Here is a 27,924-nt window from a genome sequence, read left to right on the forward strand (position 1 = left end):
AACCCAAAAAAATGTGTTACTTTTCTTGACATGAATGTAGGTAAAGACAAACCTATTGTGTTGTTCTGTATGGGTGAGAGTCAAAGGACATAACTTAGGATTTGAAGTGTAGTAGATTTGATTCTATATCCAATACCACACCTATGTTGTGATAGCGTGTCACAGCTGTGAACTAACTGGATTTGTTTCCTTCATTATTCTACTCAGAGACTCTTGAGAGTGGCATCACCAATACTAAAGACGACCCCTTGTAGTTTATTTAAGGGATAGTTTTTCTTCAACATGACCAACTAGTGGCCAGAGACACCATGAAACATGTGAAAGGATCAGAAGATCATTTAACTGCAAAGAGTCAAAGCTGTTATAAAGTCAATTATTTGCCTTTTTCCCAAAGGCTCACAGGTTTATCACCTCTGTGTGTGTGTGTGTGTGTGTGTGTTGTAAATAATGAATTAATCACGCATGTCTGGACTTGCACAAGCTAGAAATAGAAATATTTTCTATTTCCTCATTCACCTTTCAGACCCATTAAGATTAAGTATGTACAACCCAGAAACAAATCCATTTTTCTTCACCCACTGTAAAATGGTTTCATTCATTCATTCATTCATTGTTTAGTAATTGATTGACTCATTCATTTTTAGAGAAAAGGTGGCACCTCTATGTGAAGCATGTTGTTGGCAACAGAAACAAGCGACAGCACACATTATTTACTCTGAATGTCAAATGTCGACATAAATGTTGACTAATGTTGCTAATCTGAATTGTCTGTGTCTGTATTTAGTTCGATGCTCATACATGTGTACAAAGTTATGTATAGACCCACAATATTTCAAAAACACTTGCCAACAGCACCATTAGAGTATCAGGTAAAGGCAGCATCATGTGTCATGATTTCATTTCAGGCGTACGTTCACAGTTTTCACAGCAAACCTGTAAAGTCTTTGATGGCCGGCCAAACAATCGGGCACCTGAGCTGATGTTGTCAGGTTACATGTTAGAAATAGTGTAACAAGATGACTGGCTGTAGTGCTCAGTCTGCAGACGTAAAGACGTTAACGTTAAGCTCACACACACTAAGAATCATACATATAACTGTACCATGACACTTACCTAGACTTACCTAAGACTGGCCAACTCAGCTGAGGCTTTACATGCATAGATATATTACATGATTAAGAGGAGCAGTTGTTTAATCACATCAAGATACTGAAGCCGATGCTTCCTCCACACAGGGGTGACAACTACTCAACAGTAATATCACATCATCACATTGGAATAAGGATCTATTTTATATATATTTTATTCTGGGATGGTTTAAATTAGTTGGTTTATATAATTTCGGGACACACTTTATTGGCTGAAGGCCACCTCACTTGTCATAGTTTAGATAAGTGATGATATGAAGAGAGATCTGTGTTGTTAGACTGAAGACAAAACAACAAGATTTGACCCAGTGTCTGTCTTTGTATCTCTCTTTTATCTTTCTTTTGGTTCCCATGTGCATCATAAAGTCTGTAGATTACTTTGGATTCATCAGAGAGTAGGATATCGGTATCTGGCTTGAGACAGAGTTAAAGGGACAAGATAGAATAGGATGCAGGCTACAGAGACGGGCTGTGTGGGAAAGAATGACACAGAATAGCAGACGAGGTCATCTGATATGGCAGGATTGGTGAGGAATGTAATTGATAGTGTTGGAGGGAGTGGGATGGATTCCTCTCCTTAGCTCTCACATCCATGGACGGCTTCCTCATTCACACAGCACACAATAGACAAGGACAAGGTGCGCTGCACTCAAGTGGTATCCTGTTCTCAGGAAACCGCTGACAACGAGCTTCCCATGTATTCGTGTTTCGCAACACCTTGGATTGTGATGCCAGCGTTGATTTCCAGATGAAATTATGTCAAGGCAAGCAGGCAAGCATTATCTAACCTAATTCCTCTGTGACACCTGTTGAGAGCAAGAGGAAATAAAATAAATAGGCTATTGGTTTCTGGAGTGAAGAAGTCTCTGCATGTTGCAGCAAGTTGAGCTGCATTCAAGGGAATTTCCAGACATTCACAACAGACTTCAGACATGAGTCACAGGAGTTGAATCTGTTAAGTGTGCATAGATGACAAAACAGATGTGTAGTTCTGTTTGCTGAACTGACTTCCGCAGCTGATTGAAAGGAGATGAGGGTAATCAGTCATTATGCTGTGCACAAAATTATGTCACCTAAACCTTTGTAATGTGGCTGGTGTCGGTGGAGTGAGCAGGCAACATGGGCTAGTTAGCAGGAGCCTTTAGGAGAGTGTTTTTCCTAAATAGAAAAAGCTTTTCAGACATGCCTAAAAACTACAGCATTTAGTTGGTTAGCTTAGCTTAGTTTAGCTTAGCTCAGCTTAGCTTATCTTATTTTAGCTTAGCTTAGCTTAGCTTAGCTTAGTTTATCTTATCTTAGCTTAGCTTAGCGTAAAGACTGGCAAAAAGTTTGAAATAGCACACAAATCAACATTTAGCACTTCAATTTTTGCACGTATTAAACAAAATTAGTACATTTTAGAGGAACTGATGAGCAGATTTTGTTACCTATGGACAGAGCCAGGTTAGCTGTTCCAACCTGTTTCCTGTTTTTTTGCTAAACTAAGCTAAGCTAAGCTAAGTGTCTGGCTGTAACCACATATCTATGATACACACATGAGAGCGATATATATTTCTTTATGTCACTCTCACTATTAAAGAAAACAAAAGCTTATTTTCCAAAATGTCAAACTATTCCTTTAACTTGACTCAGTAATATTACACATAACCATGTTTTGATAACACAAATATCATCATTTAGATTTAATTTGCTTCAATTGTCCCCAACTGTGATGTTCAGGTGTGTTTTCAAAGAGACCACATGTACCCAACCCCATCTGTCTGCAAAACTGGAAAATCCACATTTTTTCTCCTCAGTCATGATATCTGAGAAGTCTTCCCGTGCTTTGCTGTGTGAAAGTCATTGTTACCAGCATTCAAAGGTGAAAGGAAGACTAAAATAAGCAAAACTCTATTTGACTAGAAGCTTTTACAGTAGCTATAATGCTGTCAGAAACCTTTATTTACCTTTGTTGGCAAGTGAATAACCATAACATTAACCAACACAACACACCTCTAGAACAGGGAGGAGCCCGCAAGCTAGTAAGAACATATAATCAACTGAAATGTCTGACAAAGATGTCAAGCACTACACAATAAATGCATGAAAATGTCATTTATGCTCTGGTTTTGCAAAGTCAGGATACAAAAATGTCATGTGACAGTGGCCCACACCCACACCTTTAACCTTGTTGATGGGCAGCAGGACATTTTAAACAAAGAATATAGTTTGGTTTATGAGCCTTGAAAGACAGAAATCTGCCAGACCTGGTCTACTAATAGTTGAGGTATTCATCAACAACCCTATTCAACATAGATTTCTGTGTCACTGGGTAATAACACACCTACATGTTTAACACATGAGATCTACATATTGACATGTTGACATGGCAACTTAACTGTTTCTTTTAGTCTCAAAACACTCTGAATATTTAGCCTCTGCTCTCAGACGAATTACTCACACAGCGCTGAGGGCAAATAGCTGAGTGTCACTGTAATGATGTTCCCTTTTCCATTTTCTTCCCAGCCCCTTATTTCTAGTGCCTCTTTTCCGTCAGTTCTTTTTCAGTTAATGGAGCACTAAATGCATAGCTTTGCCTAAGTTAACTGTGTTTGGTCACAGGTATGTGACTGAACAAGGGTCAAATGTCAAGATGGAAAACGAGTCATAAAGTTCTACAGCAAAAGCTTTTAACCACAGGCTAGCAGCCAGACGTTTGGTCATTTCATAGAGTGACTGACGTTTCAGTCTCAGGTATACTGATCGTCAGGGTGAAACTGCACCAAACAGAGCACCGTTATTCTGAGGCATGTCTGAGGCCCTTTATAAATACCAGCCCAAGCTGCCCTTTAGAGGTGTGAAATCATTTTGCAGCCTTCTACCCAGGAGACAACATGCCTACCGCAGACGAATGACACAGCAACAAGCCATGACACCCTGTCCTAAAACAGCCCTCCACCCCAGCGGTCGGCTGCCATCCTGGGAGGTCACCAGAATGCCAGTCATTCATTCGGGGCCCAGCATGTGTGCCCCCAGCAAATAGCTGTGCTCCTCTGCTGCTGAGGCTGCACATAGCATGTGATCTGATGGCTGGCTTTGGCTGGCGGCACCGTGGAAAGAGAGAGAGAGAGAGAGTGAGGGCTATGTCTCTGTGTACGGGCTCAGCAGCTCTGAAAATGTACCAGGGGCTTTCCATGGTCCACAAGCAATGAGGGGAATGTGGGCCGGGGTGGTGAGTGGGGGGGCGTGATGGGGGTGTGCGTGAGGGTTCATTTAAGGGTGAGGGGACAGGGTGAGCAGGTAGGTGATGGACGTATAGGCTGGAGGGGGTCGGGACATGATGGAAGGATGGAAATTTGTTGGAGGCTATTTGAGCCCTCAACTCTAAAATAAGCATGAAATGTGATTATGATGTTACAGATTACAGTATTCCCATAGTTTGGCAGTATAGATGTATTTCCAACAGCAGGGCGTGTACTCAGTGTGTGACATGTTAAACTGTTTCTTAATCAGGGTGTTTACATTCAATCTGCAGGGGAAACATGATCTACAAACATTAATCTGTTAGATAGTATGTGTTTTTACTTAGTCACTGCACAGCTATTTGCCCTCCTACAACTATCTGCTGATATTGTGCAATGACACAGTTTTATTAAATGATGCAATCCCCATGGTTATATTGTGCAATATCACATAGTCAGCCATCAACCTCTGTCACTGGGTACTGGCACTCCACATACCTGACTTCAACCTGAGAGAATGCACAACATTTAGAATAAATGAATGGTGGTCACCAAATATAAACCCAACTGAACACCTACAGTACAGGAGGCTTCAGACTGGTGAGCTTTCTAATACCTTCATCAAAATGCCAAATGAGGGAACATCTTTTGGAAGAACTGTGTTCGTCTCTCCGGTGGCGTTCAGGAGACTTGGAAAATCTGTGTCAAGGAGTACGATGGCTGGTCTGGCAGCTCAGGGTGGACGTCATCGTGTTGATTTTTCCTTTAAATTATCACCCATCTGTTTGCTTGTTTTACTCTTGTAACCTAATTTTAACATTAAAGGTCGCCCGCTTATTATTTTAAGATGTTTTTGTAAAGCACTCTGGCATTACTGTTTTGATGAGTGGTATGTAGATAAACATTACTGTTACAGTGCTTACTCTGTTTCAATCAAAAACACTTTTGAATACCTGGACTACTTCTACTCATCCATCTTTTACTTCAAACTGCTTGTCTCTCACTGTGAATATACGCCTGTTACTGAATAAAAAGTTTTAGGCTTTTAGGATTGATACTATAATAGTAGGACTTAAATGTATTACTTATTTATTTCTTTTATGTTATTATTGACTTGTTTTCAGTACTTCAGTACATTGGAACGGCTGATTCTATAGAGCGATGTTGTTTTAAGTGGAGGGATGCTGGTTTAAAGACGTTTATCTCACAAAGACATTTTCCACTGATGTGTCGTTGTCAATATGCATATTGGTATCGGCCCATGTCAGAGCCATAATTACTAGTATTATTTTGTCTGTCTGCTGTACCTTAACTTTTATGTTTTTTATATCTACTAGCATTAACTAAATGATGCCCTTTGATGTTGCTGTTATATACTATCTATTGGTTATTTTTGACCAATAACATTTTTTGTTAATAGTTGATTCCCCCTGTGGCAGATTGTTTTTCCGCTTGGCTTGCTGTGAGTCTATTGTGTAAATCAAACAATTTCTAAGTGTCAACTGGAAAAATCCCTTATCTTGCAGATGACATCCAGCTTCAGTGTTAATACCAGTAAGTGATGATGATTCAGCTGTGAGATATGTTAATGGTTGCAACTCAAGGTCTGGACGTGTCTGCTGACACACAAAGACCCTATTGTGTCGACTAAAAGAAGCTCATTGTGTTATTTTACACAGACGGTCTATTTTTAAGGCTTCGGGGGAAAAGTCAGGGGGAAAATATCTATTCTGAGATAAATTCAAATGGTCAATAATACGAAATGGAAAAAAAATCATTTGAATCACTTTAAAGTTAATGAAAAGACGCATTGTGCAGTGACCCAGATAGATAAAGCCGTCAGTGGATCAGCTGTGCAGTTCGTGCTCTTGCAAAACTGGCAGAATTAGTTACATGTTTTTGATAGAAAGTCATTGCATCTCTCTCTGTCTCTATTATCTACTTGTTTATAATGTCTGTGACTGATCTGATATTATCATTTGACCAAAAACATACCCTCAATCTTCACACAAATTACATCTTAATGTAACTTTGTTCTGATGGGGAGAAAAGGTCAAAATCTCTTTCAGCCTTGAGATAAAAATAAAAACACATTCCTCAGTGTTTCAGCTATAAGTGCTTGAATTTGATTCTGAATGACACTTGAGGAGATTGTTTTCTGACAGACTCAGAGTTAATAAAAACTCACAACCGACACGGCTTTAGTTTCATTATAGTTCACTTGCTTGGAATTACTCTGAACAAATCCATTCACTGTCCAAATGCACCATGGGACGTGGGGGTCACTTTTGAGTTGTTGGGTGCCTGGCTGTACCAGAGATGTTAAATGAAAAGTCTGTAGTAATCATATAGAGATTTACTTGTATTTACTTAAATTATGTTCATTGGCTGGGTAAGCTTTCTTGAGTTTTACATTAATAAGTGTTTGAGGAGTTAAAGGCAGCCATAATTGCTTTTTTGGCCACTTGAGGGCATCAGAGCAGGCTGAAAACACAACAGTCATATTTCCACCTCATAAAGATGAGATAGCAAAAGTGCTTGCAAACACATCCAGCAGACATGTAGCAACATTGCTTTGTCTGGAGTCATTTGTTTGACTACTTAGCAAAATGCTAAATCCAACTAGGTGCTAACTGTCTGCCTGTCTACTGTTAAATAAAAACTTCAAACTGGAAACAAGGTTTATGAGAATTGTGACACTGAACCAACAGTTCAGTTGTAGACCGTAAAACCAAAATAATGATCTGAGAAGATGCTAAAACACTGTAGAGCTGAGGGGAAATGCAGAGTTGGTGATAATCATCACTTGTGGCTTCTGTTTAGTAAAAGTTACATTGTTTGTACAATCTTTACTGGCTTTATCTTCTATAAACTGTATAAAATGATGTGATTGCATTAGACTCAGAAGAATAAATATCTACTGTATTGCAATGACTGGCTGTTCCTATGTCACCGCTGTCTGGTTCACAGTGTGCAGGGAGATGCTCAACATCTGCTAGCCTCCTCATATAATTCTCACTCGGGGCAGGGTAGTGATCACAGGAGACGCTGTTAGCGCTGCTGCCCCAAAGCAAGAATGCAAACAGCCGAGAAGCTCTTCCAAGAATTCCCAGTTGAGGACCTTTCTGGAATGTCCTAACGAGCCTTCTCCGCTGTGTTTACAGTTCCAGGCCGATGGCAACCCTGCAATCTGCCCCGCCAGCGTATCATTATCTGGCCTCCTCAGGGGACACACACAGAAACAGACAGAGTCACTGGAGTTTTCTTCTCCCTAACCAGAGGTTTAGATGTTTGTCTTCAGAGCTGACCATATTACTCTAAACAGCACGGGAAAGACAGAGACAAGAGGCAACCACAGACAGTGACTTCATGAGTTTTAATAAATTGCTCTAAACCACTTTAAATTAGGGAGATGTCTAGACAAATAGCTGGATGCTGGGGACGTCTTCTCTGATTAATCTTGTTGTGTTGCGGTTACTCAGTGTGATGGCTCTTGGCTGCACGGTGACAAGAGAAAGGCATTTATTCACTGTAAAGCCAAGCAAAGTAATCACTGTTTTTGACTTACAGCCCCGCGTCAGGTTTCAGCCTGAGCATTACTCAGACCAAGAAAGAAAACTGACCTTGACATTTTACTAAAAGTGGAAACTTTTCATGTCAGGAGAGAAAGGACAGTAAATGTTTCTTGGCCGAATGGGAAAAGCATGTGACACAGCTGTGTTGGTGGTATGTGTGTGTGTGTATTTCTGTGTGTGTTTCTGTGTGTGTGTTGGCAGTGTGCTCACCCCCAGCTAACAGTATGTTCTGATCTACTTCAGTGAAATCAGAAACACAAATAAGAACTCAGACCTTATTGACTTCAGTCCGCTCTTATGTAACCCAGGAATTTTGGCATTGGACCATCTCACTAAACCAAAACGTTTCAAAGAAAACAGAGGTTGTAATCTCAAATATGTTACACTATCTCTTCTCAGATATGCAGCAGGAAAACATTTAAATTCACTGTAAGTCAACAAATACCTCTGAAGTTAATAATGTTCAGTTTTTTGAAATACTGGATTATTTTGCATGGCGATGATGATGTTATCTTCTCTCCCCTTGCAGTTTTGTTTGTTTTTTCCTTTTGAGCTCCTCTAGCAGTACACAGTACACAGATCCTTTACTTGAAGTAATATTCACAGTATCCAAATATGAAAATACTCCACAAGAAATAAAACCTGCATTCAAAATGTGTAAAGTATAAATGTGTTATCTGCAAAATATACTTGTAAGAGTAGTCACTCAGCCCCTTTGTTCTATTGAATTTATGCATAAACAGCATTTTAGTGTTTAAGTTGGTCGAGATAGAGACATTTGATTATGCTATATACTGTTGGGTACTTTCAACTGAAACAATGCAAAATATTTTTAGGAATATTTCACATTCCAAAATAGCACATGTTTATAGTTCTTGGGAAGTTACTATTGTATATGTAAAAAGAAGTCAAATAAAGCCTTCTGCAGCCTGCAGCAGAGGGAGCTGTGTGAAATCTCATTGACCACCTGATGTCATGTTCAAGGAGTGCAATGCTATATTACAATGCTATCTTAAAAAGGTACTTAAGCACAGTACTTGATGTGTAAATGACATGACTCAACATCACCTAACCGGCATTGAAGGTGGGATGGGTATCTCTCTCCATCAATATCACTTTTATTAACTGTTATGTTTAACTCCATTACTCTCTGTAGTCTAAATACCTGGTAATCAATTTCACGTCACTATTGCTTGAAAGTTTACAGCTCTCTGTCGATAGGTGCAATAAAAATCAACCTGAGATGACTGCTATAAACTTAAGTTATGCTGGAAACAACTTCCAGAGTCTCTGTCAGTGCCGTGTGCTGTTAATACTCAGTGGTTAAAAGAAGTAACACTTTCTGCTCTGAAACCTTGTGCCCTGACAATGGAGGGCCTCTTCCTGCCCTGAACAATAGTATTAACAAAGAGTGAGGGGAAGTCGTGCAGGCTTCACCTCTCTAGAAACCCTCAGACCAGCGGTGGCCCAGCAGGGACACAAACTGGAAAGTTGCCCGCACTTATGAAGTGCCAAAATATGCGAAGAGCGGATGCCCAAAGCGTGGGAATTTAACCTACTATATTTTTCCAAACATTCCAGGCCTGTGACCAGCAGGGTCGTAACAGGATGTGTGTGTGTGTGTCTGTGTGTGTTTGAGGAATTTAACCTTGTGATTTCACACTTGCACAGAAAACTTGTATCTGTCTTACTGATGTTGTGATTTTTTAACTCTTGCTCACTCATCTTCCACATATGGCAGTCATCTGAGAAACACTCCCAAAATATATTTAGAAAGAAAAAAAAAATTTGTTTTTATTTTCTCTTCCAGTTACCACATAGGAATCTGGTGTATTGAAGCCTTTAAAGGGACTGTCATTTTAACTTTGAGGGTTTTGTGTGGATTAAACAAGAGAGATGTAACATGTTAGTGAGCTTTTGAGGTGCTGTGGTGCTTTTTTAGCTTTGGAGAGAGCCAGGCTAAGTGTTTCCCTCCATTTACAGTCTTTGTGCTAAGCTAAGGTAACTGGCTGCTGGCGGTAGCCTCATATTTATCGTACATGTCTAACTATTGGCAAGAAAGCAAGTAAGCATATTTCCCAAGATGTCAAACTATTTCTCTAAAGCACCATTGGGTGAAAGTGTGTACATGGTGGCCAAGGATTTACACAACACACTGCTCATGCTCCTGATAACCTCTGTGACATTTCTGCCTCATTAGAGCTCATATAGGAATGCAGTGCGGCAGGAAATATGATATGTGAGATTGGACTGAAGATATGCTGCAAGTGAGGTGATGAGCAAGAATCAGACTCCCAACACAGTAAACCTCTATTTAATGCCTATGTCTACAAATATCAATGTGATTCTGCATCAGATTTCAAGACTTAGCTGCTGATGTAAAGTAATCATCTTACATTGTAGTTATCTAAAGTAGTGTCACATGGAAATTCTCATATACAGTAAGGTACAATACCTCAAAATTGTATTTAAGTATTTAAGTAAATGTACTTAGTTACTTTCCTACACAGGCCTGTGTAAAGACTAAAAGATATTTTTCTCTTGTTACAGAGTTTTTGTTTCATATAATCCATTTGTGTTGGAAATAGTCATGACAAATTCCTTTTGGTCTGATAAAATCTGGGTAATTTCCACTTCTCTACTAACACAAACATTGTTTTGTAAGACAAACTATTTCCTCTTATCACACTGTGATGGTTACTTGAGAATCCTGCTGCAAGTAGTACACTTGACTGGATTGTACACTTTGACTGACACTGTTTCACTACATCAATCACAGATGGACGCCACCTAGTGGTGAGAAGGTGTTCTTTGCATATGAAAAGAGAAGCAACTCTGGGGATATTTTATCAGTTTTTCCATGTTGTCTCTCATGCGGTATGCGACTAGAACCAGCAGAAAGCTGTGTGATAGTGAAGCAGGAAGCCTGACTGAGACCCACACACTGAAGGAAATACTGGGAGTAAAATTGTGATATCCCCACAGCCAAGACTGGCTGGAGAATTTGGACACGAATTTAAGACAGGCCGTGCTAACTTACTGCTGTTCACACACACCTGGACACCACTTTATGTCAGATTTATCTCATTGCATGAAAAGTTCTCCCTCATATCTTTGATCAGTTTGCTGCAAGGACACAGAGCCCTCAAGTATGCAGGATGTTCCGCGAACCATTTAAAAAGTGGATCCATAAACAAACAGAGACACACATGCACAGATACACACACTGGGTCGCGCATGTTTCTCATCCTCAGTTTTGGGCCTGTAGGAGCTGGGAGCCATGGCAACCAAATACAGAGGGGAGAAAAATCTGTGCGCTGCCTGGCCGAGCTCCGTCCCTTTGGCAGTCATGCTAAAACTCTTGAATCCCATGACAAAAACAACATTCCACATCTAAGTGATAGTCTTCAAGGAATTCCTGTTAAACAGAGGCATTTCTCAGCGTGCATACCTCATCGTATTGAAACCATCTGGTCTAACGTGTGAATGTGAATTTTTCTACAGATCCACACAGCAAGAGACACATTTCTTTGTCCTTCTGCACATGTGGAACATTGTCTTCTACTGTATGCCACTATAAATGTATGAGTGCATTTATTTGCCATGAGGACACACCAATTTAAATCACCCTGATCTCAAACTGTTAACCAGATAGTTCAACACCTCCTCCAACAATTTTGATCAGATATTATCTTGTCTGTCAGACTAGTGCTGGATGTCCCCAAACCTTCTCCTGTTAAATGAAATCTGAAATCATTCCTCTGGGTCCTCCAATGTTTATCCCCTTAAAAAAAGAAAACATCCTGACTCCTTGTCTACAATTGTCAAACCTGCAGCCAGAAACCTGGTTGCAATATTTGACAATAAGCTTTCATTTGAAAAACAAGTTACAAAAGTATTTCAATCATGTTTTTATCAACTGAGCATCTCAACAATCAGCGAGAGGATCATTCATTCTTTTATATCATCTTGGTTGCATTACTGCAATTCATTGTATTCAGGGCTAAGCCAAATAAAACTAGCTCACACCCTCAGCTGCTCTGTTTTTGACAGATTCGAGACAACATCAAATCAGCTCTGATTTAGCCTGCATGTGTCTCTGGGCTTCCAGGGTGACAGTGGTGGAATAATGATGACCTTAAAGAGTGGAAGTCCTATATTTTTGGGGCCAAGTTAGTAAAAGTCTGGCCTCAGTAGAGACGTCCAAGGCGCACTGGCACCCCTGCCACATCCTACTCAGCCATGGCGTGATGCTACACAGACAGGAGAGTGACAAGGACGGTCAGAAAAACCTGAAGCTGTTCCACCTTCCTAATGTCCCCTGGTCAGAGAAGACATCCTCTAAAAAAAAAAAAAGGTACAAGCTAGCTAGGGTACAAAGACAATTATTGGCCCCAACAGGTTAATTGCATGTCAGTTGGTTTACCGGCATTATCACCTTATTTTTGCAGGCATGCCTGGTAGAGGGGTATTTAGTAATTGGGTGTTATTAGGAGCGCTGGAGCAACAGATTGGACAGAGGGCAGGAGATGGACGGTCTGAAGAGGCTGACAGCACGTTTGGCTCAAAGACCTGCAGGGTAACACATCCATGCATTGCAGTCACATAGACACTCCCCGGTAGATGTCACAGATTTCATTTCAAACCAGTCCAATGGTAACTTTACCACACAGCAATTGCATATTCTAGCATAAAAACCAAAATGACTTCAGTTATCTTTTTTTTTTGTTTGTACATGAACTCACAATCACCTCCTTAAAATCTGTGGCTTGAAAAGATGCAATGAATTCACATAAAATACAAAACATGTTAAACTATTCAAACAAATACCATATTCAGTCTAAAATCAACCACTGCTAGACATTTACTGAAGGTACAGTACAGAAGGACACAAGAAAATAATCTCCACTATATTCAATGATCTCTGTTTAATTAGCTATGTTCATTTCATCGTTGTTACTTTACAGTTTTACTTCAAACTGTGAGAGCTCGGTGGGTGAGCGCAGATCATTGGTAGCATCCTTGAGAGTCTGGAAGAGGCCGAGATATGTTGTGGAAAGCCCACTGCAAGATGCCGTCAATGGAGCCCTGCTGAGATACAAACAGCAGGAATAAAACAACGGCAGCATCAGAAAAAAGACTCCTGCTGGCATCATTCGGCCACTGTGTGCAGTATGATGTCAGTGACAGCGATGGTATCACACAGCAAAAAATCCGTACCATATTATTTATCAAGGTATGAAGTTACACAGAGCTGTATCAGGTTATGCTTTGAACATTTTCATCATTTTGCTCAATCTATCAACACATTCGCATTTCCTCGATGTAAATTCTAGAGGAGTCGACTGAAAAAATGCAAACCAGGACAAAAAATGAAGTATTCCCTTGATCTGATTGTTGTAGTTTATAAATATGTTAGAGATAAGTATTTGAACAACAAAAATGAGGATAAGATCTGTATGAGGCCATCATCAATCTGCTGCTTATAGTCATAAATGTCCTTTGAGAGCAAAATCTTTTTAACAACTAGAGGGTAGTTAAAAAAACATATAGGCTTTGTTTATATAAAAGATAAACGCTCAAAGTAAAAATATTAATAATACACTATTGTACATCTCTTATAGAAAATATCATTAAATAAAATATCACTTCCCATCACTTGTGGTCTGGTCCTCAAGATAACATTTTACTGTGATTACTCAGTCCCTGTCTGTGTGGTAAGCTGTGCAGCCATCTTGTGTCTGATCTGATGTCTGCATCTGTGGTATCGACATTGTAACTGAGCCTCACTCACGTCTCCCAGGATGGAGTCCAGTTCATCTTTGTGGAGGACGGGCTCAGTGACGGAGGAGACCTGATCATGATTGAGGGTATTTTGAACCACTGGGGCGACCTGGACACACACACACACACACACACAGGACAGATTACACTTTCTTTAATACAGATAATAAAAGTGTATAAGATGTCTGTACATACACAGGCCATTTAAACACATGCGTGGACACACCTGTAATTCTCTGAATTCAGCCTCCTTCTCTGCAGAGCTGCCCCAGAGCCTGGAGCAGGACACACAGATGGATCTGCCTCTACCAAACACAAGGATACTGTGAGTGAGTGAGTGAGTGAGTGAGTGAGTCAGACTGTATTCTGTGGTGTATAATGATACTGTCAATCAATATATGACTACCACCAAGAGGATTACAGAGGAGGAGGTTCAGACCTGTTCAGATGGTGAACTATAGTGTTCAGATAAGACATGAGCTCTTTGTGTAGAACATATTATTCTAAGATTTTCTTTTTTAGATCATTTGTCATTTACAAAACACCAAAAATACAAAGAAAGATTTGAGGTAATGATGATTAACATCCTACTAAACATTGGGGAAGGAGATCTTAAATTTCTCATTAATATATATCACACAGAAGCACACAAAACAGTCAAATAAGTGGTGCTATGAGAGATTATCACATGGATTTATTATCCGTGTCTCTGGAATTGTAAAATCATTGGTCTTGGTTTATAGTAGTATACATTATACTGTGTACCCTGCTGCAGCTGTCCATTTGCAATATATTAGTCACCGTAAGCACATATCCTTAATGCTCACTGTTGATCAATAGTAACATCAACAGGAATCCACAGAAAGTTCTTTGCCAGCAGGAACATTTGTATAGAGATTAGCATTTGTCAAGTTTGTGGGAAGTATAAACACGTCGTCGTCTGCAGACGTCTCATCACGAGTCTACACCAGCTATCACACAGTGGTAGAGGAAGTTAGGAGTGGACGTCTTACTTGGAGAAGTGGCAGTGTAGGTGGAAATGCTCCAAACACTGGAGGCAGTGACTGAGGTCTCCTCCTGCGAGGTGGCAAACGCCACACACCTCCCTCATGCTGACCTGCTCTCCACCTGAGCCACACTGGATACACATTTTATATATTTTACCAATCAAAAGAGCGTAAAATTACAAAATGCTAAATGTGCAAAAGGACTAAAAGCAAAGTTATCATTCAACAAGTTTGACAAAATGGGATGTAAAATCAAAATCATCAAGTCTTCACCTGATTTCCACCAGTGGGCCCATTCACAGAGGCTGTGACGCTGGTGAGGGTAGAGGATGATAGCGAGGAGAAAAAGGGGACGTCTATGATGGAGTTACTGGAGCTCGTGTTTGTGTTCAGTTGAGCAACGAGTGGCTGTGATATAAATATTAATGATAAAATATAAACTATATAATAAAAACTGAGCTTTTCAGACTGAACTCTGGTCAAGTATTGTCACATCATGAGGATTTAAACAGGAGGGGAGCAATGTCCGCCATCATTTACACTGAAGAAATTACATTTACTATAAAAGAGGTTTACCTTAGGAAGCAGATCATTAGTAGTTATGTGCATCACATCAAGTCATAAGTCAGTTATTAATATCAAAACAGCCACTTTAATATTTGTTCATGGCTTGCAGAGATTTGCAAACAAAAATGCAAATTAAAAAACTGAAATATATATGTAATTTATATGTAAAGTCCATGCACATTTCCTTCCATAATCTTTCTTAAGATGCTTACTTGTAAAGGTAGTTGGGCTTTCTCTGTTTTCACTCTGATGCCGCAGCACCACTCACACCGCCACGGCCCACTGCAGATTAAAAATGTAACCTGAAAAACTTAGTTTAAGAGCAAGAGCTGAACCAACAAGGCGTTATTGAACACACGCATGCTAATAAACTGAACAAATGACATACGGATGGATGAACAGATAGATAGATAGATAGATAGATAGATAGATAGATAGATAGATAGATAGATAGATAGATAGATAGATAGATAGATAGATAGATAGATAGATAGATAGAGAGATAGATAGATAGATAGATAGATAGATAGATAGATAGATATTATGTTTCACCATGGTATGGATGTGAGCGGAGGGTCCAGGCAGGTGAGATGAAAAGCTTGAGGACAACCATCACAACAGATCAGCTCCCCTCCATCCTTACACACCGCACACTCGTCATCATTATAGTGAACCTGCGTCCTCACAGATACAGGGCACACGAGATAAGACAGCAGATATTCACATGTTCAAAAGGACAGACAGGTGACAGTACATGGATGGATCATCTACCGTGCCTGTGGTTGTCTCCATCTTGTGGTGAAACGTGTCGCTAGCAGCTTTGGACTTGGATCCTCCATTTATCTCATCAGACTGAGCACAAGAGTAAAAGTCTCCACTGGCTTTTATGCTCTTCCTGGCAGCTCCTGTTGAATGACAAAGACTTATGATGTCCTGTTGATGCAGGATGGGTTTACTGACCTTTGTGACCATAAAAGAAGAGGGGACAGGCACTCACCCAGTGGTTTACCTTCTGAGCCAAACACCTGCTTGATGTGGATCTTCTCTCTGGCCTCAGAGGAGGAGGAGGAGGAGGAGGAGGTCAGACTGACTGGTGTCTGGACTGAGGAGGACACCGTATGAACACCTGTGTCAGAACAAAGGTTAAGTGTGTCTGCAGTGTTAAAGCATTGTCTGTGCATTGTAGTTTTAAATTAGATTGACTTGTAATTACTGTTTCCAGATGTTAGCTGTGGGGCTGCAGGTTCACTCTTCACTCTGTACAGCTTCACTTTACCCCCTGAAGAAAAATCATTGGAGCACATTGAATTATCATCAACCTTTATTACCAGCACTGCCTCAAAATTAAGTTGTCTTATGATTTAAATTTTTGTTTTGCCACCAGACAGTGCAAAAAGATACACGTTTTTGTCCTTCCTTTCATTTCTTATTGCTGAAACAGAATGAGCTGCAGTGGCCACTGTGATATTGTTAGGAGACAAAGAGTCAAAAGAGGTGTGTCATGGGAAATAACCTGGGCCATCGCTTGTCTTGGCGTGATACCGTGGATTGTGATTGTGTGCGGTTGTCCCTCTGTCCTCGTGGCTCCTCTTCTTGATGTGAGGTGTCTTGTGGCCTCTGGAGGATTTCCTCTCACTGCCAGAGCCTGCAGCGTCCCATCCTACCAATAAAACAGAATAATGAAGACTAAACTCAAAATCCCTACAAAAATGCCTTAGATAGTCGCAGAAAGAGAACTCTGTCCTGAAAGTACAGGAACAGAAAATGTAATAACAGAAATTGTATTATCTTGAGTTCACAAAACACTGATGTGTTATCCTAAAAATGCTCAGTTTGTAGATTCCTATACTATGTAAGATCTTCTGTTAGAAATGAATTAAAGAAGTGTTTTTCTTTTTCACTAATATTAGCTGAAACACACCAGCCAGTAGAAAGAAATATGATGGAATCTTATTTGTTTTTTGTTATTTATTCAGTTAAGTGGCACTGCTCACACATGGGTTGACTGTGGATTTGTTGATGGGCATCTCAAAATAAAAGTGATTTGTTTTCTTAAAATATGTTAAAATATGACCTCTAGAATGTGAAAATGCCTTGCCTTGGATATATTTATTTTTGTTATGTCCATGTACTCATTTTATTTTTATTTTTCTATGCACATTTTTTTCACATTCCTCTTTCTCAATATAGCCCTGCTGTGTTGAATACGCGTATGTTGAATTGAGAAATGCAAAATCAATATTCTTCCTTGAAATTGTAAATTACAGAATTGCTCTAAATAAAGAAAAATCACTTTTTCACTTTTTAATTTATGATCAACGTGGCAGAAAAATCGATTTGATAAGTAATGGATGATAATCATCAGTATCCAACTCAAATCCTAGACAGTTCTGTTGGAACGATTAAACAGACATAGTATAAACATTTCTCAAAACAATTTGGTGAAACTTTGATGTAACATACTGGAGTGCAGGTTAGTGAGCAGCGTCTGCAGCTTGGGGTAGCTGTCGAGGTTGTAGTCTTTGGACAAGTTGCTCCAGAAAGCCTGGATGGTGGATCTGCTCTGCTCCAGGACCCAGGACAGGAGAGAGTACATGGCCTTGTGGATCCCCTCTCTGCCCTCCCTCTCCAGAGTGTCCTATGAAAACAGCAAGAACCACACATTCCTGTAGATTAGTCTTTTTAGAATCAATCAATCTAGAATCAGTTCCTTTGTGGACAACAGGGGGAAAATTAAAAGGACATATATATGGTCCCACTCATCAGCGCAAATGCTTGTGATTTCTTACCTTCAGCTGTTTGTCGGTGATGATGCTTTTGTCCACCAAACCATAGACGAGAGGGAAAGGGTCATCTACAGCCATAGCGATATCAGTCCGCAGCTCCCTCAGCAGGGATCGAAGGTTTGTGTCCCTGAAAGCTTCCACTCTGGACATGATCCGCTTTGTGTGTAAATGAGGTCTAAAGTGACCCAGACCTAAGAGGACCTGAGATCATACCAGAAGTATTTTGGATTGAAGAGGTGTGTCCTTCTCAGGGAAGGAAACATTGTACAGATGCATTGTTTCATGCTGACTTAGGTGTGGGTTATCTTAAACCACTTGTCTTTAAACTCCCCTTAATGTCTTTTTTTATACACTCCAGTTTTTCTGCTTTTAATCGATGTCCAGCGTATATTTATTATATACCATCATGAATGAGGTTTTCAGGAACTCCACATTCAAGGTTTCACTCTTCACGCCAGGCCACTGTCGTCCTCTTGTCTCTGTGGAGTTCATCTGTCCACTAACAGCACTAACTGCCTCCATCTGCCTGGTGACCCTCATGGGGATCATATGACATGCTGTCCATCTAGGGGAATACCTGTCCTCTTACATCAGGAGAGCTGAGTGTAAGCGACCTGACACGTCACGGTGACAGTTTCCTTCTTAAAAGGTTCTTTCCACCTCAACTTCCCCCTAACTAACAGGTTTTCAGACACTGGCGCACCGACGGGAGCTACTGCAATAACTATGACAGTGTGATAGGCAGGAGAAAATTGACACTGTAAACAATAAACTGATTGGCAAATCAGTTAACTCAAATGTCATTTCACTATTTTATTTTGTTTTATTCTATGACTTATGTCATATTTTTTTTCACTGTAACAGTGGTATTGAGTTTGCCTAATACTGATTCGATTTTATCTCTGTTTTTCATGAACATTTAAACATAACACACGACTCAAATCTTGCTGTAACGTCTCAGTTAATGTTATTTCAAGGCTAACAGTTAGCTAGCACTACTACAGTTAAAGGGGTATTCAATGTTTTGAGAAATACGTGCATTTGATTTCTTGCTGCCAGTTAAATGAGAAGATCAATTTTACTTTCACATCTGTTCAGTCAGTATAAACCCAAAGCCAGAAGACGCTTAGCCTAGATTAACACAATTGGAGAAACAGCTAGCCTGGTTTTGGCCTTCTCTAAAGCTAACAAATTAGCATTTTACAGTATAAAACTTGTTTGTTTAATTTGTATAAAAGTGTAAAGCTGACAAGTTGTGGTTTTACTGAGCTGTGACCTCCCATCATTATTTTGTTTCTGTGAGACAGAGGCTAGCTGTTTTCCCATTTTCAGTCTCTGTGCTAAGCTAAGCTAACCATCCCCTGGCTCCAGCTGCATTAAACAGACAGATATGAGGTTGGTTTAAGAAAAAATGACCTCTCACTTAACTCTTGGCAAAAAAGCAAAAATGTGTGCACTTAAAATGTTAAATATTCCTTTAACTGTCTGTTTTTTAGCATAGGACATAAATGAATTGAACTGAACTCTATAGTTATGGCTAACTGTTAGCTAGCCAATCAGTTAAAATACACTGCTAATGTTAATCATTAGCTAAAAATGTAAAGCTCCCTGTGACGTAAATGTAATTTGAATATAAGCATTTAGTATAATGATGAGTAATGCTCAAAATGCTCTAAGTGAATGCCCTCTCATTGTTAAAAGATGAAAGATATTTAATTTCAACAAAGTAGTTCAGCTAACGAATAAAGCTAGCTAACATAAGCAATATCAGCGAAGCAGGATGATGTGTGGGTTAGCCGCCATTATACATGTGTGCTTTATGTGTAACATTACATAAAGCTATTAAAGTTATTTGTGAAGATGGATAAAAACATGCATCTTATAAAATTATAGCCAATATTGTTTTGTAGATTACCAGAGGAATACTGTACTATCACTATCACTACGAGAGAAGACATTTCCTATATCCTATTTATTTTCTAATTTAAAACATGACTTTACAAACGTGCTAAAATGTGAAAAAATATAACTGGTGTTTGAGGACATAACCGGTTTGTGTGAAATCTTACCAAAACCTCTTCGCTTTGTTGATTGGAAATGCCACATGATTGCAAAACTGTGTGTGTTAACATTTTTAGATTCAAAACCAGAAGTAAATTAACATAGAATAGAGTACACCATTTTGCTACCAGGTTAATGTTGATGGTTAGGAGAGTGAAGCCCTTTAATCTGTAATTTATTAATCATTAAACATTATTACATTATTCATACTGGTGAACAAGGACCACTTCTACAGAGGGACGTTCACAACATACATATTACATTATTATATACAGTGCAGTGCATTACAGTGGATCGTTATACGTGTATTACCGGGATGGTGGGATGGGGAGACTGGGAGGAGAGAGGGTTAGCGGAAAAGGAGGAAAAGGAGAGGAGTGGTTGGAGGGAGGGAGGAGTTGTGATAGTGAGTTGTCTTTTTATTACTTCTTTTTTTTTTAACCACAGTACAGTTTGTTCTATAAAAGTTAAACCCATAGAGAGATAGAGTGCCACATTTTCACAGCTACTGTTAGGTGAACCTACTGGAAGTTGACTCTTGTGGGAATATCAAATGAGATACATTTTGTCATGAGATGCTATAGAGAGATGCTATAAAACATTCTAAGATAGTCAACCTCCTTCCAGAGTTCGGAGACCCTGGAGGGCAGGCCAAAGGTCAAAGGTCAAAGATCAGATCAGCGTGCATGCGTGCTGCAGACATTCAGACGTGTTCGGCCATCTTTCCAGATGGCCGACCTCCCCACTATTTCTCCTTCTATGTTTAGGCATCATTTTTGGTGCTTTCCCTTTTTATATATAAAAAATACAAAACATAACAGCGAAAAGAATTCCGTTGGTTGTCCCGTTTTTCTCCTTTTTCATTTTTCCAAAACTGTTTTTTGTTCATTTTCATTTCAACATTTGTTTTGTGTTTTTTTTTTCACTTTTCTCCTCCAGTCACTTACATATTGACAAAGTATACAATATTTTACAACTGAACAAGACTGAAAGATAACATTTGATTTGTCCAATCAGATACAAGGCCCGCATCCTATATCCAATTAGAGAAGTCAACTGGAAGCTAACCAGTAGTAAGCAACACAACAAGCCTATGGTGTGAAGGGAGCTGTCCGATTCCAGCTCTGCATTAACATGAGCACCCGCCCTCGGGGACAGTAGGCTCTGCCGGTTTGTCCAGCTTGATGTCGATCACTGGGAATAATTTGGTTAAGGGAAAGTCTGATGGTCAGATCATATATTATGACCTAACATTTCACACTCAAATAGTCGTTAACTGAGTAACTTAGTAAAAGAAAAGAAAATGTCCCTAAAATGAGGACTATCTTGCCATAAAATTCCCTACACTGTATCTTGTAGCCTGCTGTACCTGTAAACAGACATTGGTGTGTAAAATCAGAAGAATTTGTTGTGTCATTCACACAACAATTTTATAGCCACAGTTTAACTTAATGTTTTGCTCCCAAGAAACAATAATGCTGTATTTCATTTTAATGTGTTTGCAATGTTACGAAGCAATAATATTACTGAAACCCATAACTAATAATTAGATATTAAATTTAAGCAATACTGGCAGCAAGGTGTCATTTCTAGCTCCTCTTAAACACTGTTGCTCCCTCCTACATTCCTTGTACATGTTTGTCCATAATTGGTACCCAGTGAGTATTTTATTGACCCTCCTTATATACTAAATAATTGCACTGTAATTTTCAGCTCTAAAGTCAAATACTAGCTGGGTATCTATGTTTAAATTGCAAAACTTATAGAGGAAGCTGAGTCTTTTCATGAATTAATTCACATTTATTGATACACGTCTGTCTTTTCAGTCACTCCCTGACCCTCTTTAAAGATCCATCCACCATTACACATCCTCCCAGACAACCACTATGTCGTGCTCCACCTGTGCATCCACACTACCTTCCTGGCTCTGTGCATTTCCTCTCTACTAAGCAGAAAAGCTTTAATGGCTGATGCCTCAGTAGACAGTAGGCTGGGCGGTCTGTTTGCACCCGTGCCAACAACCACTAAGAGATTAAAAATAAGCTGCCTATTTCTTGGCTGTTTGGCTCTCAGCACAGTGAGTCACAGCGGCTGTAAAGGATACTTCCTTCAGGATTTGCGTCGTCCAAGCTTTCCATTCCAGGTAGGGCGGCTGCAACCCGACGAAACAGCTAGAGGGAGAGAAAAGGAAGGAGGAGGGTGGTGATTAGAGGAGAGGAGAGAGAGTTAGGGATCAGGACGTGGAAAAGAAGATGTACAGAGACGACAGTGAGAGTAAGGGGAATGAAAATGTGCAAAAATGCTTCTAATATTTACCCTGCATGGACTATAGCCCTTTGAATGAAAATGTGACTGGAGCAAAAATATTATCTGCAACATGTACCCAAATTATCAAAAAAAAAGTATTCAATGCAGAAAAATTACTGCATTGAGTGATTATATTATATTATTATTGCTGATGAATATGAAAATGACTTTTTTCTTTTATAGTTGGTTTAAAAGATTTAATATACTGTTGAGTAGTTTTATCTTTTGCAATGCATCATATTTTATATGTGCATCTGTTTTCTATCTAAAATCTTAATTTGTAAAATAAACAGTAACTAAAGATGTTAGATGAATGTAGTGGAGTGAAAAACCCACTAAGCCTATGGAGTAGAAATATAAAAGGACATGAAATGGAAATACTTAAGTAAAGTACAAGTACCTCAAATTTGTTATGTATTTAGTTACATTCCAGCACAATTTTGTGGAAATTGCAATGTTCAGTGTGCTTTTGCTACTTTAATGCTGCAAACACTGTGGCTGAATGAACATACTATCCACCTCACTCCTTCACACATTTGCACTAAGAAACTGTACTCATTGTCGTTGGACAATGAGTACAGTTCCTGGAGAGACACAGGAATAGCAGAGAGGCTGAGAACAAGTGACGCCCATAAAATGCTGTGAAATATGGTGAAACTGCAGGGATCACCTGTTTGACATTGCAGCCCGTCTTGGCACTGGTCTCAATGAACATGACGTTCAGCTCTTTGGCTCTCTGCTCGCCTTCCTCAATCATGATTTGCCTGCAGAAAAATCAGACCAGACTCAGCATCATGATGCGGAGGGCTAATTTATTCAGTACTGACATGTTGCTTGTAAGGACGTGCTTTCTGCTCAATTAACCAAACCAAATGTTACAGTCGATTATGAACTCTATCTGACAAACCCACCTCTTCTCTTCCAGGTCTGTTTTGTTGCCGACTAGCATGATGATGACATCACTTCCTCTCTCTGTCCTGACATCGTCAATCCATTTGCAGGTCTGCTGGAACGAGTTCACATCTGCAGAGACCAGAGTCCTTGTTTATATCCAGTGTTAAAGGTGTTAAAATCCCATGTACAAATAATGCATCAACACACACAGAACAGCTAGCACAGCACAATTAGCATGTTGCCATGTTGCTGCTCACTTGTAATGTCATAGACGACCACGGCTACTGTAGAGTCTCGTATGTAGCTGGGGATGAGACTCCTGAAACGCTCCTGTCCAGCAGTATCCCACAGCTGCAGCCTTACCTGCATTTACACACACACACACACAGAGAAACACACACACAAACACACACACACACACACACATTGAGTAGCTGCTTCAACATTAATCGTCATACTACATGCAGACGATACAGATGTAAGGGCCTTGTAAGTATACATCAAAAGGGCTAAGCCAGTATCAGCTTGTGTGCAGGCTGACAGGGCATAATATCCTGACAAAGAAATAGTATTAATACTAGCTAAAGTAGATGATCCATGGGAATGGCTTTGACTTCTTAGGACTAGAAAAGCCAAAGCACCAGAAATAACCTTAGGATAATCATGTTAGTCTGTGAAGAGAGCAGTAATTAAGCAAATCAAATCAAGGATTAGTGAAAACAGAGTGGAAATTGGGACATTTCTTACTTAGGTCGACTGGCTAAAATGGCACGAGTACAAATACATTCATTCATCTTTACATGTGTATCTACATGTGAATTTTAAATGACAAGGAAGGCTTCCTACTGTTCGGTCTTCCAGGTACATTGTCTTTGATAGGAAGTCTATTCCAATGGTCGCCTGTGGAGGAAAAAGAACAAAAGAGGGGGAAAAAACATCAGTATTACCCAGACTTTAAAAGCTAAATGTCTCCCTGCACCATCTGTAGTTCCTCACAGATTGACTGTTGTTTAAATGAAGGAAAATAAAAAAAAGCTGTTGAGAAAGAAAAGAGCCAATAAGCACCAAAATTGAATCAGGCTAAAATACTAATTTAATTTGTATAGCCCTCAAGGCAAACCAAGAGTCTCTTTTTTTCACTATCCTAATATTGCCATAATGACATTACCTTTTGATAATTGCATTGACAACATTCAACTTAGGACATAATATACCCAAACTTATTTCACACGGACCCTGACCCTGATTTTGTAATTTCTAAATCAAGTTGTCATTTAAGGCCAAAAAGCTTTCATTGCTATTCAGTTGTTAATCAGTCACTATTATGCCATAGTATAGTATATTATTATATTGTACATCTGCAGTCTGATTAATCCCATTATTCTATCTATTCAGATCTAACATTGGTGGAAGACAAGCAGAGAAAACATTTGTAAAAAAATCACATGAATAGAAAAGTGTTAAAGGAGTTTGTAGAAGGAGAAGCCCCACACAGCCATCACCTCATAAGTATGGCGATTGGCCCTAGTCAGTCATCATATCATGCACTAATTTCTTCAGGTTTCTATGTTTTATGTTGCTCTTTTTGGTTCTGAATCTGGCCTGAGTCTCACCTGATATGTGTTGTCGAAACTATCGTACATGAATCTAGTGATGAGAGATGTTTTCCCCACTGGAACAGAAAACAGAGGGTGAGTTTTAGTTGGGTGTTATTTCATATAAGATCACAAAGAATCATAAAGAATCTCCAAACACAGAAATACACAATTTATGAATAAATTCAGCATAATGATATGAAAATGGGAGTCCATTGTCTTCTTTAGTGTGACAAAATGACAGTAAATGACAGTCAGGAACGTGCAATCCAACATTCAACCAGAGTAACTACCAAAGCAGCACTTAAACAGACATAAAAATATCCAGATGATGAGATGATGAGCAGAAACAATTTGAAGAAAAACCAAAAGCCACCTCATTTAAATCTGCAGTTCAGTGTCACCTCCACAACTGTAATCGCAAGAGAAAATGGTCCAAACATGAAAGAAAAAGGCCCAAACAAAAAATCTTAATATTCACAATTTTGCTTCTCTAGGCTGAATTTCTCTAATGGTAACATCTGTGACAATTAATCGAGGAATAACTGGAAAGTCATCAACTTTTTTGCTTCTGAGACAACAGATTACATTTCATTGTAAAGTAAGTAATCAAAATTAGTAATCTACACAAAGAAAATGATTTAAAGGACAAAGAAATTCATTATAATCAGCATCAGTATCTGGAGGCATGAGTTGTAAATGTTAGTTGTAAATGTTCATCACTAACAAATCAATACAAAGGAAATGTATGGAAATCAACAGCGCCAATAATGGGAAACTGATGCATGTTTGAGTTTGAAACAATCTAAAATTAACTTTTGTAATAAATTGATTTATCATAAAATTGTGTGAAGAATGCTTGTTCCAAGTTGTGAAAGACCAATGTGATGACTTCATATGTCTTGTTGTGTCTGATCAACAGCGAAAAAACCCAAAATTTATTAAAATATATTAAGTTTACTGCGATACAGAACAAAGAAAAGCAGCAAATTGTCAAACTGAAAAAGCTAAACCCTCAAAATATTTGACAGTTTTGCTTAATGTAATGATATGAGCGATTATCACATTACTTTTATTGTTATCGTTATCATGATTATTATTATTGCATCATCATTTGTGTGCGTATATCTATAAAGAGCCATCTAGGGAAGCACATTGCAATCCACCACAGCCAATAAATGCTGTGGTATGTGGCATCGGTCCATGCTAAATACAGTACATAAATATAAACATTATTAAATCAAAATCAAAACATAGTTATTGATTTCCTGTCGACCAACTGATTGATTCTTGGACTCAGAGTTTTAGCTAAGTTCTCCTTCATTCTCTGTTTATTCTTTTACTGCGAGGAGGGAAAAACAAATCTAATAATAAACAATAAAGAAAACAGAAGTTGTGTCCAAAAATGATGCATGATCACTACAAACGCAACAAGGCCATCCTTAAGACACAAAGCACAGTAAAATATGAAGCAGCTGGCTGATGACTGCTCAGAGGATCAAGGTGAAGCCTAGCGAGCTCGATTTTTATTTACATCCCACCCAGCACCATCTTTAGCACCATTTTACATCGGATCCGCACACGGGGTGAGGACAGGACCTGTCCAGCAGGCCCCGGGGCCCTCCTGCAGAGTCCTCCATGCAGACAGCAGTGGCTGTGGAGCCAGCCATGGGCAGTGGCCACACCAGGCCTCAGATTCAGCACCACGGACAGCAACATTGCAGCACAGGCCACACAAACACACAGGGAGGCTTTGAGTCGACACACAGCCTTTCTCATAGACATGCAGCACACACACACACACATATGCACACACACACACTGGAGCATCACCATGTAAGGCACAAACACCAGTCAAGCTGTTGTCATATTAAACCTAATTATGTGCATCCTGCTGCTGTATTTTACGGGATATGAACTCCTCCGCTGCCACTCTGGATGTCTGATGTCTGAACACGTATTCAGGCAGCTTCACAGCGCTAAACCATTATCGATCAGCACCTCCCGATTTTGTGCCATCACGCCAAATCACACACACACACACACACACACACACACGCACACACACACACACACAGCCATCCCCACCCCGAATAGATGGATTATTAAATAAACAGTATACGGTTGTGTCGCTGTCAAGCCTGTTTATTTGATTATTTACGGGACCGATCCCGGAGACTGCGAGGTTTGGAGATGCTACAGACATCGCCAGCCTAGGGTGTGTCCCGAACTGACACATGGGGGACTGTTTATTATCCTCCCTATAATAATAAAAAAAAACAAAAAACAGACACAAGTGGCGGACGAAACATTAGACACTGTCAGTAAATGGAAGAAGGGGTTGTTAATGTGAGAAATAAGCGATGTGAGTGAAATAAACCGGTTATGTGAAAACAGGCTGAGCATTTTTGTCGGTCACTGCAGCACATCAAAACATCCAAATTCATATCGCCTGCTACGATGCGAATCATGACAATTTGCCACAACTAAACAACCATCGAGGAAATTCAGTATATTCAGCAGATATTTTTCACTGATCATGATGGTTGTGTTTAATCCGTGGGTGCAATTTATATGCATGCGATTTTTTTCGTTCTCCTTTTTTTTTTACCCCCCCTTCCTTGGTTAATCAAATTTTCTACAGTCACAGATTGTGCCAAGAGCTTCATGGGCGTCAGATGAACCAAAGCCAGCCAGCACATCCTCTAGATGCAGCTAAAACTTTTAAAATCAACCAGGATTACATACATGGCCTTCAACGTATACGCATGTTTGGCATTAAGGGAGGATGACCCAAAACCTCCCTAAGAACTGACTCACCGCTCTGCTCTCCCAAAAACACGAGTTTAAATTTCCTCAGGGGGTTCCCCAAATCTCCTCCAGCTGACATGGCGGCAGATAAAGAGCTCAACTTGGATTATTTTATATTTTTCTTGTGTTGCTCGGCGTCTCCTCCGGTGTGGCTGCGCAGGGGGATCC

At 39.6% G+C, this 27,924-nt stretch overlaps 2 protein-coding genes across 2 annotated transcripts; both read right to left on the minus strand.

The window, feature by feature from the left end:
- Positions 1 to 12,951: 12,951 nt before the first annotated feature.
- aire (autoimmune regulator) lies at positions 12,952 to 18,238 on the minus strand. Its single transcript, XM_070844889.1, has 13 exons — positions 18,092 to 18,238; positions 17,766 to 17,940; positions 16,816 to 16,962; positions 16,516 to 16,581; positions 16,312 to 16,428; positions 16,074 to 16,207; positions 15,855 to 15,976; positions 15,515 to 15,584; positions 15,009 to 15,143; positions 14,742 to 14,866; positions 13,955 to 14,033; positions 13,739 to 13,837; positions 12,952 to 13,035 (listed from the first exon to the last, which is right to left on the minus strand). Exons 1-13 carry the CDS (start codon positions 18,236 to 18,238, stop codon positions 12,952 to 12,954), a joined length of 1,500 nt encoding a protein of 499 aa, XP_070700990.1.
- Positions 18,239 to 20,379: 2,141 nt separating this feature from the next.
- On the minus strand, positions 20,380 to 27,921 carry rab6bb (RAB6B, member RAS oncogene family b). The gene is made up of 8 exons (XM_070845080.1): positions 27,766 to 27,921; positions 24,964 to 25,022; positions 24,197 to 24,250; positions 23,608 to 23,713; positions 23,368 to 23,479; positions 23,127 to 23,220; positions 22,254 to 22,320; positions 20,380 to 21,343 (listed from the first exon to the last, which is right to left on the minus strand). Exons 1-8 carry the CDS (start codon positions 27,833 to 27,835, stop codon positions 21,279 to 21,281), a joined length of 627 nt encoding a protein of 208 aa, XP_070701181.1. The 5' UTR covers positions 27,836 to 27,921; the 3' UTR covers positions 20,380 to 21,278.
- Between the last annotated feature and the right edge of the window lie 3 nt (positions 27,922 to 27,924).

The sequence above is a fragment of the Pempheris klunzingeri genome, chromosome 15 (assembly GCF_042242105.1).
Source record: "Pempheris klunzingeri isolate RE-2024b chromosome 15, fPemKlu1.hap1, whole genome shotgun sequence".
Taxonomy (NCBI): domain Eukaryota; kingdom Metazoa; phylum Chordata; class Actinopteri; order Acropomatiformes; family Pempheridae; genus Pempheris; species Pempheris klunzingeri.

What these genes read in the sequence shown, in the direction of transcription:
- aire (XM_070844889.1), bottom strand. Translation starts at nt 18,238, where the DNA reads ATGTCCAGAGTGGAAGCTTTCAGGGACACAAACCTTCGATCCCTGCTG. An exon ending in CCGCTCACATCCATACCATG is followed by an intron (nt 15,585 to 15,854) that starts GTGAAACATAAT and finishes TTTAATCTGCAG; the next exon opens with TGGGCCGTGGCGGTGTGAGT. An exon ending in CTGAATTCAGAGAATTACAG is followed by an intron (nt 13,838 to 13,954) that starts GTGTGTCCACGC and finishes GTGTGTGTCCAG; the next exon opens with GTCGCCCCAGTGGTTCAAAA.
- rab6bb (XM_070845080.1), bottom strand. Translation starts at nt 27,835, where the DNA reads ATGTCAGCTGGAGGAGATTTGGGGAACCCCCTGAGGAAATTTAAACTC. An exon ending in GTTTTTGGGAGAGCAGAGCG is followed by an intron (nt 25,023 to 27,765) that starts GTGAGTCAGTTC and finishes TTTCTGTTCCAG; the next exon opens with TGGGGAAAACATCTCTCATC. An exon ending in GGTCGTCTATGACATTACAA is followed by an intron (nt 23,480 to 23,607) that starts GTGAGCAGCAAC and finishes TGGTCTCTGCAG; the next exon opens with ATGTGAACTCGTTCCAGCAG.